At 40.8% G+C, this 15,694-nt stretch overlaps 1 protein-coding gene across 4 annotated transcripts in view; it reads left to right on the plus strand.

Annotated features, from left to right (window-relative positions):
• ATP2A2 (ATPase sarcoplasmic/endoplasmic reticulum Ca2+ transporting 2) overlaps positions 1-12,849 on the plus strand; it is a 79,477-nt gene extending 66,628 nt beyond the window's left edge. The window contains exons 15-22 of one of the 4 annotated variants that reach the window (XM_067539621.1): positions 88-308; positions 2,210-2,412; positions 3,026-3,111; positions 3,578-3,711; positions 4,838-4,955; positions 5,118-5,238; positions 11,741-11,781; positions 12,569-12,849. In XM_067539621.1, the coding sequence (XP_067395722.1) occupies positions 88-308; positions 2,210-2,412; positions 3,026-3,111; positions 3,578-3,711; positions 4,838-4,955; positions 5,118-5,238; positions 11,741-11,754 (897 nt within the window). In that variant the 3' untranslated portion in view covers positions 11,755-11,781; positions 12,569-12,849. Of the gene's footprint in view, positions 1-87; positions 309-2,209; positions 2,413-3,025; positions 3,112-3,577; positions 3,712-4,837; positions 4,956-5,117 lie in introns of all 4 variants that reach the window. The other 3 variants (XR_010918225.1, XM_067539620.1, XM_067539619.1) reach the window with 3 other exon arrangements.
• The last annotated feature ends 2,845 nt before the right edge of the window (positions 12,850-15,694 follow it).

Raw genomic sequence — 15,694 nt, forward strand, 5'->3', positions numbered from 1 at the left:
CTCACTTTAGATTTTGCCCTCATGTAAAATCCTCTTCCAGTCCCCACATATAAGTGCCCACATTTTCTGTTAAATTTTGCATTTTAGACTGGTGATGGTGTAAATGATGCCCCTGCACTGAAGAAAGCGGAAATTGGGATTGCTATGGGGTCAGGTACTGCAGTAGCAAAAACTGCTTCTGAAATGGTGTTAGCTGATGACAACTTCTCAACCATCGTAGCTGCTGTGGAAGAAGGGCGTGCAATCTACAACAACATGAAACAATTCATCCGTTATCTCATCTCCTCAAATGTTGGAGAAGTTGTTTGGTAAGTTTAAGAAGTGGTTCCATTTTAATTTTGCACTTTCATAATGGAAGCTGGTCAGTTTTAACTTCCAATATTGCCAGATGCTATTTAATTACTATATTTAAGAATTGAGTATTACAATGCATAATAATACTTTAGGGAATTAATTATGTATTCAGGGTGTTGTTCTGAAAAACTTATTCAGATACGTTAAGTATTGCAAAGAAATAATGAATGTTTTCCAAATTCTAGTTTTGAGACAGTCCACTAACATAGGTCCTTAATGATTCATTCCAGCAAGACTCCTATGAAGTAGACAAATATTATCCCCATTCTACAGATGGGGAAATCTAACAAGTGATTTTTTTCCCAAGACCAAAGAGTGAGCTGGTGGCAGAGCCAGGAATAGAACTCAGATCTCCGAAGTCTCATTTCTGTATTTAAGCCCTAAGACTCTCCTTTTTCCCATGGCTTAATGTAATGCAGCTTTTATTTTGCCTCTGGTTTTGAATACTTTAAAGTTCTCCTTGTTACAGTTGTTGCTACAGATCCCTACTCCTGTAGTTAAACTCTAAACCATGCTGACTCAAAGCCATAAAGGAGGTTGCAGTCCCCAGTGCGTGTGTACAAGGACTGGAGGATATTTGGTTCAATGGAATCTTTCCCCTGTGTTGAAGTACTGTAATTCTGTAACCGTTGCAGACTTTTAGGGAGCAGTTTGAAAGCAGGGTTGCCAACCGTCCGTGAATTTATGGACAGTCGGGTAAAAAAAAGTGCAATTCTACTTCTGTCCATATATCCTTAAATAAATAAAATAGTCTAAAAATTACCATCTGTGAGTCCTGTCCTGAGTCCCAGGACTCCCAGCCAGTGGGGAGGAGCTGCAGCTCTGTCTCCCAGTCCTTCTGAGGGTGATGGGGATGGGGGCACCCGAATGAGGGGGACTGGGCTGGCTGAAGGAGGAGAGCTGGGAGGGAAAGCAGCAGCCACAAGCTGACCCGAGCCTGGCTCTGAACTCGAGCCTGAACTCTGAACCCGAGCCTGGCTCAGTGCCCAGCTGGTACAAGGAAGGACTGGGACCAGAGGTCAGCTGCAAAGCCCCCTGGCACGCGGGGAGGGGAGAGCTGAGCCGGGCTCTGCTGTCCTGTGGATGTCCAGCTGGTTCAGGTATCCCTGCCAGGCAGCTGGGAGTGGACTGGGAGCCTGCCCGCAGCAGTGCGGGTGCAGAGCACAGTCCCAGGTAAGATGCATGTGGGCCCCTCTTTTTGCTTCCCCTGGGATGCCCCATTGTGCCTGGAGCCCCCGATCCTGCCTGTGACTGACCTGGCGGGATCCCTGCCGCTCCTTCCCAGAGCCGTTCCTATTGTTCCCCACTGTCCCCCAGCCAGCATTCTTGCCTTTCCTCCTGTCACTCACCTCCATTTCCCCCTCTCCTCTTCCCATCCCTTCAAAGCCTCCTTTTATAGATAGCTTCAAGAAGTGGCTTCACTAAGTGAAAACTGCTTTTTAATGCTCCATCAGATCCGTTTTTTTTTTTACCGTAAGACTCCGAGCATAGATCTGTAGAAGCAATATCCTCCAAACACTTTGGAAAGCAGCCTAGTGCTTTGTGAGGGTTACTCCCGTAGAGAGTAATAAAGCTTCTCCTTTCTTCAGTCTACCAAAAAAAACACACCTACTTCAGAACTTTAAATGTTGTTTGGTTATTGTTGGCTATAATATGGCATGTACATTCCTAGCTGTCTCACTGTGACAATTTAGCTTCTGATATTAAATAGATGTTGCATATGAGACACAGCATAAATTTTTCTTGCCAGTTACCAAGGAACAGAGTTATTTAACTACTCATCTACAATTCGTTTATGTATAATATGTTTGGTTTAACATGGCCAAAGCAATTTTGTATTTGTTCCTTTCTGTAGTATCTTCTTGACTGCTGCTCTGGGGTTCCCTGAAGCTTTAATTCCTGTCCAGCTGTTATGGGTAAATCTTGTAACGGATGGTCTCCCTGCCACTGCTCTGGGCTTCAATCCTCCTGATTTAGACATCATGGATAAACCACCTCGTAATCCTAAAGAGCCCCTCATCAGTGGATGGCTCTTCTTCCGTTACCTGGCTATTGGATGTGAGTAACTCACTAGCTTTTGTTTTTAATTGTTTGTACATGTAGAATGACTTGTAGGAATTTGATTTGCAAGTCAGTTATATGGTCTTCAGTTATATTTTAGGGTCTTGAAGGCTAGCACAGTACAGCTGGACTGGCGCACTCCTTTTAATTTTAATCAGAAAATGGCAATTGTTTAGGCCAAAACAACTATCATGCATATTCTAACCAAACAGTTCTACATCACATTCATATTTGCAGTTGGTCTCTGTAGAACAGAATTAGATTACTCATACTTTTTTAATTAGAAAGTGAGAAATCAGGATTTATTTTCTGCTAAATATATTAAGTGTTTACTGATCACTCTCCAGAGCCATGACCATGATTGAATTCTCTGTATACCCTAAATTACAATAAACACAAAAAGATCTCTACGGTTGGACAGATTCCAGTTATGTTGACTTGGCAATTTAAAAGCAGATTCTTTCTACAGGAAACGGGCAACTGTTACATTGTATGTGTGTACCCCACTGATGGTAGAGGAGGAAGTTGAAATGAGATTAACAAGACAGTGTGATACACACTATTCATGATACAGAAAAACAAACTGTCTTTTCTCTTTTTTTTTTTTAAGGTTATGTTGGAGCTGCTACAGTGGGTGCTGCTGCTTGGTGGTTCATTGCTGCTGATGGTGGCCCAAGAATTACCTATTACCAGCTGGTACTATTCAGTTAAATTTGCTTTAGAAAGCCTGCAAAATATATAAACGCCTACTACATGTCACATAAATAATATGTTGGTTACTTACTGTATGCTTTACATTTTGATTTCAAAGAATAGCTGCAGAAGGACCATCTTTAATTATATTAAATAATGCTGTTTATTCAGAGTTAATAGCTATAGAAAGGTAAAATACCAAAACCTTTCTTTAAGCTATTTTTGAAGGACCACAGGTCTTTTCCCATTTAAAAAAAAAAAAAAAGATTTCTATCCATATCAAATGAATGTGAATTGTTTGAATCAGCGATGAAGTAGTCAAAAGTAATTCTTCCTGATGTTGGCTCCTATAGACACAAACTTTTATAATCCTGGTGCGGGACTGCTGCACCATCCTACTTCAGATTTTTTTTGTAAATGGGTAATCATCATTGTTGAAATAATGAGTGCTTGCTTTATTCTATTGTAGAGTCATTTCCTACAGTGCAATGAGGACAACCCAGAATTCACAGATGTAGACTGTGTGGTCTTTGAGTCGCCATACCCAATGACAATGGCACTTTCTGTTCTGGTCACCATCGAGATGTGTAATGCTCTCAACAGGTTAGTATGTAGTAGAAAATCGAGATTCACTTAGAGCTTTTTGCCTGAAATTATAAGCTTTTATATAGTGTGTGTCCCTTTTTAATGCATGGACAGTTCAAGTTCAAGTAATAGATAACAGTGAGGCAATGGTGAATTCCTGAGTGTGTATAATGCAGGCCAAAGGATCATTTTTCTTAGATCCCATTTGAGATTTTACCCTATACGCAAAGAGTTGTTATTTTAAATCCTTCAATTCACTCCTGAAACTTTTTGGTATTCTACTGCTACGATGTTTGCCACGACTTAATTTTAAGCCTCATCAATCAGATTATCCCTCACACTTCTGCTGTAATGTGATATCAAGGAGACCTAAAATAAGACTGTTAAATATATGGAAAATAGTTTTTACTGCCCTCGGGAGTGTGCCTCGGCTAATTAATACTAAATTATAAATGGAAACCTCTAAATAGCACAATATGTCAAGGGTATCTGAAGAAACAATGTAAGTTGGTCAGTCAAATTTTAAAAAGCATAATAAACTTGAAACGTGAGGTATGGTGCATTAGCTCTACATTTAAAATACTCCGCAGCTGAGATTCTTCTTCCTAAACTCTATACTGCAGCACAAAAGCCTCCTCTGGCATAGACAAAACTTATATAGATTGACCCTGCACAGAAAACTGATTTAAACAAGAGTGTTAGTGTTTGTTAGATACATTAAACAGCACAAGAATATTAAAATGGGCCTAAATCTAATCCTGTATAAACTTTTGGCTAATTAAAAGGGACACTAATTTATTAGTTTAAAATGCAGTCTGATATTCAAAGCAGTATAACCCTGTTAGTTCTCTGAAGTACTGGATATGGGGGTATTGCTATTATACACCATTAGACTAATACAACTGTTGTTAGAAGAGTTTGGTGGCATGGTGTAATATCTTATTTAATACAGCAAGTAATCATTTTAAAAACAGCCTTTAAGAATCTGAATAAGTATTACTAACCAAAAGCATCGTCCGCCTACTAACTGTCTTGTTCTTAAATACTCTTAGCTTGTAGGCATAAAATAAAGGCCTGCTACGATCCCTATTCCTTGTTGAATGTTCTCTTGTCATGTCTTATGTATGCATTGTTTCTATTGCAGTTTATCAGAAAACCAGTCCTTACTGAGGATGCCTCCATGGGAGAATATCTGGCTGCTAGGTTCTATTTGCTTGTCCATGTCACTCCATTTTCTTATCCTTTATGTAGAACCACTGCCGGTAAGTTCATGTACCTTACACCCATTAACAAGTTTAAAGACAAGAGTGGCAAAACTACTTGCCTGTAATAATTTTTTGAGTTTCAAAGAAGAAAAGACATGGAGACTATTTGTTTAGTGAATGGTGTGTGGAAGGATCTAATGTTTGGCTTCTCTTCCACAGCTAATCTTCCAGATCACACCTCTGAATGTGACACAGTGGCTGATGGTATTGAAAATCTCACTACCTGTAATTCTGCTGGATGAGACACTGAAATTTGCAGCCCGTAACTACCTGGAACCTGGTAAAGATTGCAAGAAGCCTGCCACCAAACCGTGTTCTTTATCAGCATGCACCGAAGGGATTTCCTGGCCATTTGTGCTCATTACTATGCCCTTGCTTATCTGGCTTTACAGTACAGACACTAACTTTAGTGATATGTTCTGGTCTTGACTGACATAGTGACCATTTTACTTAAAGATGTTTAACTTAATCAATTTTTTTATTGTTTAAAGCAACTGTCGATTTCTGCTGAATTTTCACATGAACATATTTGCCGGTGACGGAGGTTTCATACTCTAGATTTTGTGTTTTGCTTTTTCCAACTCCAGTGGGGGCAATATTTTCCTCTTTTATACACAACTAAAGTGTCCATTGACATGTACAGAGAACTAACACTATTTTATGCAAATATTTTTTGTAGATGAAAAGCATGTACAGTGTTCTGTTTAATAGTCTATTCATCCTTGTAAAAAACAAACTTTTTTTTTTTTTTTTGAGCCAGCGGACACTATCAAACTAAATTGGCAGCAGATTTTAGGGAATGAATGTGTTTTCTAAAACTAAAAAAGCATGTAACTGTCTGTCTTTTGCATGATCATCTGAACTTAATTTGACGTCAGTTTATTTTTATTCATAAGCCGATTTTTCTGCACTGGGCAGAGTGTACTGCTACCTCAGTCAGTTTTTTGGGGGGCTTTTTTTTTTTTTTGGCTTGCCCCTCCTTATGCTCCCTCATCTTAGGTTCCTGACTGTCTTGTTTACACCAGTTTCTGTAAGAGGTAGAGTATGCCTATTCTTGTTTGTGCAGAAAACATAATTCCAGGTGGAACCTGCTGGGTTCTTCTGCCATCCCTTCAACACACGTTGTTTTTTAAGGTTATTTATTTAAATGTCTAATGTATTTTATTATAACAAACCTTTTTTTGCCAGTGTTGCCCACTTTTCCAGGGGAAGGGGCAGAAGGGGCAAAGCGTCAGTCTAGCTTAAACTTTTAAATAGACAAAGAAAATTCTGTGTCTTGTTTTAACTCTAAAAGATGGCTTAAGTTCCGTTTTTTAATACCTTATTTACGTGTGTCAGATTTTTTTCAGTCTCTTAGATCAGGGCTTTTGTTATGGGACCTGGAAAAAATAACTTGCACTGCATAGTTAGAAATTGGATTTCTTAACACTTTTAGTTAGGGCACTAATGATGAGTTACACATTTCATGAGTTACTCTGCTAGCCTTGTTCTAGCCTGATTTAGAGAAGTAACAAGCTCGTGTGTGTTTTTTGTAAAATCTGTAAATAGCACATGACCAAATGAACATATTGTATAGAACTATTTTTATTTTAATGTGGCACTAACCACCTTCATTATATTATGATAAATGTTAGAGCATGTTTTCAAATTCAGTCTTGTATCAACAATGTGTAAGTCATTAACAGTCCTAACTGTGGTGTTTTTCTCCAATGCCTTCCAACATTCATCGACTAAAGTGAGTATTTCTCTTCCATTTCACCATCCCAGTGGTGAATTGCTGTAAAATGGCATATGCTGTATACGTGTCAAAGAATAAATAGTAATTTCCTTCATTCCATGCTGCGTCTTGTCAGACTCTGCTGTGCTACATTATTATCACCACTTTAGACTATGCATCCTATAGTATGAGCCCAAAATTATTGAAGCAAATTGCTATACATTCAGGAGCGCAGTGCTTCTGGGGACCAGCAGCTTCAGTGCATCCAAAACTTGGAGCGCTTACCCAATATTCTCCACTCTTAGGTTTACTGTAAGCTTTTTCAAACCCATTGACAGCTACTGTCTGAATTTGATAACCAAGCATTAATGCAAAATCTATGGGTGCTTCTGATCAGACATTGCTTTGTTCTGATGACATACACCCACTACAGAAAATATGGGGTGCTGCTTCCACATAGTGTCCATTCCAATTATGTTCTCAGGTAGCTAGAGTGCTCACTGTGCAGCTGCTCCTTTGTGATGGAACAATCCATTGCTTGTTTCCATAGAGTGGAAATGCTTTCTTTGTACAGCGTTCATATGAAAAGACAAAAAGGAACATTCCTGTTAACTTCAGCCAGATTAATGCAGAACTTTTGAGAGCAGCTCAGGAGGCAGAGTGGCTTTGTAAAATGGCAGATGGTGTGTTTGCTTAATAGCAGCTGGGCCACTACTTTTCAGCTTACATGGTTGAAGGTGACTGGTCGATAAACCAAGAAATCAAAGAGCTCTGCTGGAGCACTGAGCTGCTGCAGAGGGGCATGGATAATGTGGCGGTCTCACATTGTTTCAGATACAGAAGCTTAAATGTCCTAAAATATAAGTAGTATAAAACAAAACCCCTCATATCACAGCATGAGTCCCCACCATTTGTTGTCCCTCCTATACGCAGACTGAGGCCTTGTCTACACAGTGTGGCCCTGTGCATCAAATAGGTGTAAACTGCAGAGCATTCTGTACTGTTACACTCCAACTGCTTGTGTAGACCTTGCTGACACCCTCTCAAAGGTTCCTAATGCACAGTGATGTAGTCCTGTTTGAAATCCTACTACATTAACATGCTAGGACCAGGAACCTTAGGGTATGTCAGCAGAGTCTACACAGGACAGTTAGACTGCTCTACAGCTTACACTCTCCTGCTGTGCACTGGTATATCTCCTGTAGACACGTCTTCTGTGTGCCAGCAAAGCATCTTCTCTTTAGTGTCAGAGTGGCTGTGAGGCATTACATCAGATCAGTCTTTCCTGGTAGGAGAGTACAAGACCCTACCCACTTCTTTTAAATGAACGTACCTTAGTCTTGTGCTGAATGCTCTTTGTGGTGTGGCTGATGGAAGGATCTCTTCTTACAAGGGGGATATCCTTCCCAAGAACTAGTGACTTGCAACTGCATCCATGGGGCAGTGTAAACCTAGAATGCCTAATGAGCATTCACAATAGAGGGATTATCTGCTTCTTGGAAGACAGGACCAGGAAACAGTTCCCACAGCAGCTTCCCTAAAATAGCAGATATTCTTCTCTGGATTGGGCATTTAAGGCAGAGTCACTAAAACTACCAATATGATCAGCCTTATTAAAACTACAATTAAAGCCCATTGGCTGAAGTTGAACTTGATGTTATATAGGTATTTAGTTATAAAGACAGGGCCTGTTTCCAGAAATGCTATTTGCACACAGAGCTTCAGGAGCAGCTGTAGATGTTAAACCTCTGGAATATCAGACCCACACATCCTGGAACAAGGTGCACATACAAACCAAGCATTTTAAGTACAAGCCAGTGGCAATGGGTTTTGGTTACACGTGCCACTTCAAAAGCAAATGAGTTTTGTATAAACGATATTCCTGAACAACTTTTCCATCTATTTCACTAAACTATCCTTTGAGCATGAGACGCTAATAGGCCATGAAATTGTTCGGTTACTTAAAACTAAATCCATTTGAGGTTTACCTGTCATGGGTTTTTTTGGTGACAACACAATGTTTTCTGTGGTGTCAGCACCTTAATATTTAGGTGTTTATAGCAGAACTTGCCTTTTTCCTTTAAACATTGTGGATTTAAATAGTAGACCAACAGTGAACATTTTAAGGGCTGCAAAGATCGTTCAGTTCAAGGCAAAGGTTTTTAAAGGTTGGTTTGTTTGGCACTTTTTTTTTTTTTTTTTTTTTTTTTTTTTGGAAGCTTGTGTCTCTGAAGCAGACTGCCCACCATCTGAAGGGTATTTCATGCATCTCTGATGACTTTGGAAGCAGTGTGCAGCCCTGCTCCAGCAGAGAGAGTAGTAGATAAAACCAGGCACTTAGATCAGAAGGCAAGAAATCTGGATTGTGGGGCAGAGCAGGCTGAACAGGGGGGGAAAAACCTGGGTTGTCGTCTACTTTTTCTTTAAACCTGAGGTTCTAAGCCCTGTTTAGGGGCATCATCTAAAGTTGGAGCATGACCGAGCTCTCTACCCATTCAATGAGTAGTAAGCATTAATTGCTACAGATTGGACTTGAGGCAATTACAGAGACTACCCCATCTCAGCATTTAATAATTGCAGCTGCCTTTGAAATAGCAAAGGATCTTACCCTCTATCCTTCCAAGAGTTGTCACCAGAGATGGATTTAAGTTGCTTGGGTCCTAGATCTGCCAAGATTCAAGGTCCATCAGACTGATTCTTCCTTCTGCTAGATTAAATGTTTCTTGATCCTCCTGAGGGAGGCAGCTGAAGTAAATGCCCAGCATGGAGCTATGGGCTGTATATGCTCCACAGCCTCTGAGCCTGGGACTTCAATTTGGAGGATGCTTCCTTAATCCACACTTGATGATGCACAAGTTGTTAGTTTTTAAAGTGCTACAGAACTCTCATTGTTTTTACAAGTTAATCTGTTTTCAAGAATAACTTTCGAGCCGCCTCTGACTGAAATAACATAAGATGGCTCCAAGCCATTTAAAAGCTGAATTAGAGAGGGATGCCCTAGTGAACTATCTCGCCCTGCTGGCATATGGAGCAGAAGTGTAGCATAAGGAATCGGTGAGGAAGGCGGCACCTTTGCTCCTGAGGAGAGGGACTCTTAAATTCAAGTTCAAGTAGAAATTCTTGCCACAATTTAAATTTCATGTTAGAAAAAAATTCCTTTTGATTCCCAGTTACCAGGGTCATCTTGGAAGCAGTTCAACTGCCTGTTCAGGGTTTTTTTCTGGAAGAGAAATTTCCACATTCTTTCTAACAACTTGGTAGGCTGTGCAGGAGAGAGCTGGAAGGAAATACACACAGGTCTGCACAGTGTTCACTCACGAGAGAGCTATTTAACCTATTTCATAATCCCATGGACACCATCTCTTGATGAAATTTGTTAGTAGTTTTGCATGTAAGTTGCAAAGAAACTTGCATTTCTCCTTTCCAGGCTCTGCACCAATATTTCTTGGCATATTTCTGTGCCTTTGACTCTGTTTCCATTTTCCTTTTCACACTGCTGAGCTCTCTCCACCATTGTCAGCTACAGCCTGCCGGGTTCCTTAATGCTCTCCTTTGGTAATCTCACTCTGTACCCCTGCTGCATGAGGAGTACAAGGGAACCTAAGTTTGTAGCAGGCCACATGAGACACAGCTGGATGAAAGAAGTACCTTTGTAAGGCTTATGTTGGGGAAAAAAGTTACTCTCCAAATCTGAAAACCTCCCCTTCAGTTGGAGGAGAGCACCCCCCGTGAGATGCCAAAATCTTACCTAGTGCTGCTTCTAGCTCAAGGGAAGATGCTGGTGCAGTGAGTTATTCAGATGCCTCTAGTCTATGGCTGCCTGCCTGTCTTGATAGTGTGGACTCTTGTCATTTATTTACTTTGTAGTAACAGCTATCCAAAAGAGCTATTCCTGAGCCAGATTTAAAAGGCTGCTCTATTTTATCCACCCACATGCAATATGAATGGTATCGGATTACTTTAGATAACATTACAGAAGATCAAATATGAAAGATACTCTATAAACTAATTTTTGTTCTATAAAATTGCTATATGGCTAATGTTTATGGGAAGGCTGTTTCATAAATTTAGATGTAAGAAAATGGTTTTAATCTGATGATAAAATGCAGTACAGCAGTCCTCTAGCCTCTTCCAAGAGCACAGCTGATAAGTGGAATATAAGGGCAAACAGCTCAAACAGGAAGGATGGTGGAATTTGCTAAGATGGGAGGGGAAGAGGTAAATCCCACACAATTATCTGTTTGTCCTGCACTTGTCTCGTTTGCCTTTTGCACTTCTAACCTTTGTTTCCCTAATCTCTGCTAATCACATCTTTAATTGCATTATTAAGCATACTCTGAAAAATCTTAGCAGCATAGCCTACAACATACAGGGTTTAAGTGCAGTGTTTCCCAGAGCAGCCCTAAGAACTCTGTAGGGAATCAGAATATGTTGTTCTTTACTTACCTTGTATTTGTGGATAGTCATTTTATTACCAACCTCTTGTCTGTATAGTTAATGACTTCTTCCAGGATGCTTCCCATAACTAGTTGCATAACCTGGATATTTAAAGGGACACAGGTCAGCTGTGAGCTGAAACTTATTTTTAAGTTTCAGAAAGTTGCTAGAAACATTTCCATAACAAACTTTTTTAAAAAATCCACACTGGTGTTAATTCAAATATTAAAATGTTAAGTCAGTCCACATGAACCTGAAAGTGAATAGAGACTTGTCTATTTCAATTGGCTAGACAAGAGAAATGCAAAACTACATGAAAGTAAATTAGGTTTTAATTTTTACCTTCCATCTTTGGTGATAAATCCTGGCCCTAATTAAAGTCAATGGAGCTTTGTCATTGATTTCAGTAAGGCCAGAATATCACCCTAGGTGTTTAAATGTATTGTTTGGGGAGTGGGGCAGGGGTGGGGTGGGAGAGTTAAAACTGAGCGTCCTTTCAGTTAAACCAGTCAGTTAGCCAGCTTCACATTCTTTCTTCTATCACTATTGATCTTACAAATCTTGCTTTTATAATGATATAGCATTATTCATCCTTTCACTAACGGATACCTTTTTCTTTCCTTTTCAGCAATGCTGGAGTAATCGCTTCCTAAACAATTTTGCAGAAATGTAAGGTTGTTTTGTTGCGTGCATGTGTTTTAGCAACACATCTGCCAAAACCTCTGCATGTATCATGTTAAAAAAAAAACAACAAAAACACAATTGCTTTCCCTAAAACAAAACTCATTGTGTGCTCTGTGGAGGAAATGTGTGGTACCATTAGGGCTTCAGTTATACAAATGTGCAATATAGCTTAATAAATCAGGAAAAAACTCTCCAGAGAAGTTTGGTTTCTTTGCTGCATGGAGAAGACTTTTATTCTTAAACGTTAAGCCAGAATTAAGGAACTGTCAGCCAAGTTTCCATATTTCTCTGTATAAATGTATAATATCTGACTAATGCATGCCTTCAATTGTAATTAGCCAAATCTTTCTGTATTGTATCATCTAAACACACTACTTTATGAACAGCTATGTACAATATGCTATACTATTTATAAATTCAGTCAAAAACTACAGATGTTGAATGTTTAAACTGTAAGCCTCCAGTTCATAACTTCGATTTTTTTTTATTTTGTGTGCAAAGATACCTCTCTTGCACTGTAATGTAACTTATTTAATTAAATCTAAAGCAGTAGACAGATGTTGGTGCAATACAAGTGTTTGTGTGATGCATTTATCTAAAAAAAGTCAGTTATAACAACTGCATGTGACCTTTAGAAGGTGTTAAAAAGATCAAGTGTCTATTTCAGTGCTGACAATAATAAGCATCACACCTAATTTAATTGTTTCAGGTAAATAAATTTACTATACAATACCTATTTTGCGTGTTATTTTATGCACTTTGTTTTCTGCAGGTATGTGTACATACTTCAGCACTGTCTTATATTAATGCCAGGATGACAATTACTAGCAGCAACAGCATTGCAATCTTTCCTACTAGAACTATGCAGATGCCAGCTGCTCTTCCTGCAGTATTGACCTCCTCGCTGGTGTGATTTTTTTTTTCTCTGTCCAGGGGCTTGCATGTGGTTAAGGGACACTGTCAAGTACTTTGATCACTTAATTTTTTTAAACGCTCTCCATTGTTTGTAAAAACCCTCTGAGAAACTTTAAAATAAACATTTTTCCCAACTAATTTTTTACTTGTTGGTCCTTTTCTATCTTGTAAATGATTGCCCCTACCCCCAATCTTCTATAGCCACTAATATTGCCCTTGATCCACAGATTAAAGGGACCTTGTGATCAATTTGAATTGCCCTTCTAGCCATCAGCTGAGTGCATGACCCATGAATCTCCTGCCTCAGACTCAACTAGCCCACCAGAAGTGCTCCTGCATTGGGGATGACATGCTATTCCTGGAAGGCTGCTCTGTATCAGCAAATACTCATTTTCAGAACAGCTCACTGAGGTAAGAAAGATTTTTATCATACCCCTGATATTAGACAGGGAAACTGATGTACAGAAGACATGCTGAATGACAGTGGAAGCGATTAGAGGCAAGCTGACAACTTTCATAGGAGGGTGATAAAAATTAGGCTACTGTTGTACAAAAAGGTGATTGTCAGAACTGGGTTCCTGGCTTCTGTTTGTGCACTCAAACCCCCGTCTCAACTCATCTTAACCTCCACAAAACTAGGATTCAAGACTCTTAAGGCTATTAACAAACCTAGCTCTCCCAAATGTCCTGTAGTGGCCTGCTGCAAAGCCAACACACCAAGCAAAGTTAGAAAGACGAAGGGTAAAAGGCGTTTCTCTAAGGCAGTTTCCAAAATGTGCTTCAGTAACCTAGACATTAAATATAACGTCCCCTAATCTCCACCTCGTGTACTCGACAGCAGCTCACCCCTAGCTAAACAAATGAGGTGACTTTTCAGTTCAAGCGGTGCAGTAAAGTTCTAAACACCGCACTGAGATCATGCTGTTCCAATACTTGTTATAAAATTCTGCAACTCTTGTGTACGTTTTTAATACATACGGGGAGACAATTAGCAAGCAGAGGGACTGCTAACTATGGAATTATTTCCTACTATGGTAGTGCTGTAAGCACACCGAGCACTATACAGTAATTCCAATTCCTGGAGTTAGAAAACTATGACAGTTCATCACTCAACTCTAATCTACAACTGTCTTTGTCGTCCCTCTCATGTATAAACTAATTTCAGAGCGCACAGATACATCATTGCCATCTAACAGATGCTTCCAAGCTGCTACACTTCTAATACATTGCATTTACATTGTGCCTTTCAATCAAGAACCCCAAAGGGGGGAACTAGAGCAAAATGGCTAGATTGCTTGGTCAAGGTAACTCAGGACCTGACTGCTGTTTTGACTGGACTAACTCCCAGTCTGTGTTAACCTCTGGAGCAGGGCCACAAATACAATTTTTACAACCCTGATGGGCCACTAGTCTCTGTGGGCAGGTCCCCCATCCCCACTGCAGCCACAGGGAAGGAATGCAGCAAGGAGGACCTCCCAGCCCCCAGGCTGCAACAGGGAAACTGTGCGCTCCACCTGGGTCCCTAGGCAGTGGCTCCCTTCTGCAGCCTGGGGGATGGGAGATCAGTGCTTCCCTCCCTCTGACTCCAGCAAGGACCCAGCATCTAGGGACCTAGCTGAAGTGCTTTGCCACGCTCCCTGCTACAGCCAACGGGAGGGAGGCGCTGATCTCCTGTCCTCTTGGCTGCAGTAAGGAGCCTGCACTGGCAATGCCCTCTGCCTGTGTAAGTAGGCAGCAGCTCCCTTCTGCAGCCAGCGGGAAGGGAGCCACGGGCCACAGGTTAGGAGCCACTGTTCTAGAGACTCTTACTTCCTTCCCACCTGGTTCCAAAGAGCAGGATCACAGCTTGTTAAACTAAAACTGCTGTAAGTGGCACACAGCGGGTATCTCATTCAAGACGACCTGGCTTGGAACAGGACTGATCACGAGGGCAGATGTGGTGCCCCCTCTTTACACCTGGCCCCTCTTACTAAATATGCACACAGAGGACATACTTGAAAAGCTAGGTGCCTGTAGCATAGTGGGTGGCAGTTGTTCAGGCACTGACACAACGCCCTTATAGAGAAGACAGCTGGTTCAAAACCCGCACGTTACATCCAAAGATCACAACATTCTTACAGACACGAAGCTGCTGCCCTGAACAGGATTGTCAAACATTTATTTTTAACTCGTTTTAAAAGCATTTAATTTTATCTGAAGCCCTCATATCTTGAGTCACATGTAGGCTTAACGAGCTCTAAGTCACGGCAAGTGATGCACACGCTGAAGAGAGGCAGAGAATGTGCTGACACAGGCTGCCAGGTTCCTAGGCACGCAAGGTGCAGTGAGGGTGGTAAAAGATGCTTACATAACTCCTGATTCATTCCAAGAGCTGATTCCCTTGCAGGCTGCCAGGGGGCTGGGTTGGACAGTTTTAGTCACTTGAGAGACAATGGAAGCTGAGTAACGTAACGAGCTATAAAACAGTCCGAGGGAGTGAAGTTCATTCTGGCGCAGAGATCACACCAGGCTATATCCTAAGGCCTGACCAATAGCCTGGTGTCATCGTCACAGGAGTGAGCTTCACCTTATAGAACCAAAAATCACAGGAACATTGTAATTCCATTTTTTTGGGGAGGGCAGGATAAAATTTAGAGAATGGCTCAGGCCTCAGTCTACCAAAATGCAACCAGAATTCACTTGGGACGTTCCAGGGAGGAGAGAGGCAGGAGGAAGCAGTTCCCCTCCCCCATGACCTCCCTCTTTGGTGTATTTCACTGGGCCACGCTCCTTTTAAAAAAAAAAAAAAAAAAAAAAAAAAAAAGGATCTTTAGCATTTCACCTGTATGGACCATGAAGTAGGATCTAAGAAAATCTAGCACTGCTGTACAAACCAGAGCCAAGGCAGGGTCCCCCACCCCTTACATCAGCCTGCCTTGTGGAGCAACATTCACCCTCTCTCATTATCAGGTGCCTGCTGCCATCGTATTTCAACCCCAAAGTA

The sequence above is a fragment of the Emydura macquarii genome, unplaced genomic scaffold (genome assembly GCF_026122565.2).
Source record: "Emydura macquarii macquarii isolate MOO-44397 ecotype Brisbane River unplaced genomic scaffold, CSIRO-AGI_Emac_v2 contig_554, whole genome shotgun sequence".
Lineage (NCBI taxonomy): Eukaryota > Metazoa > Chordata > Testudines > Chelidae > Emydura > Emydura macquarii.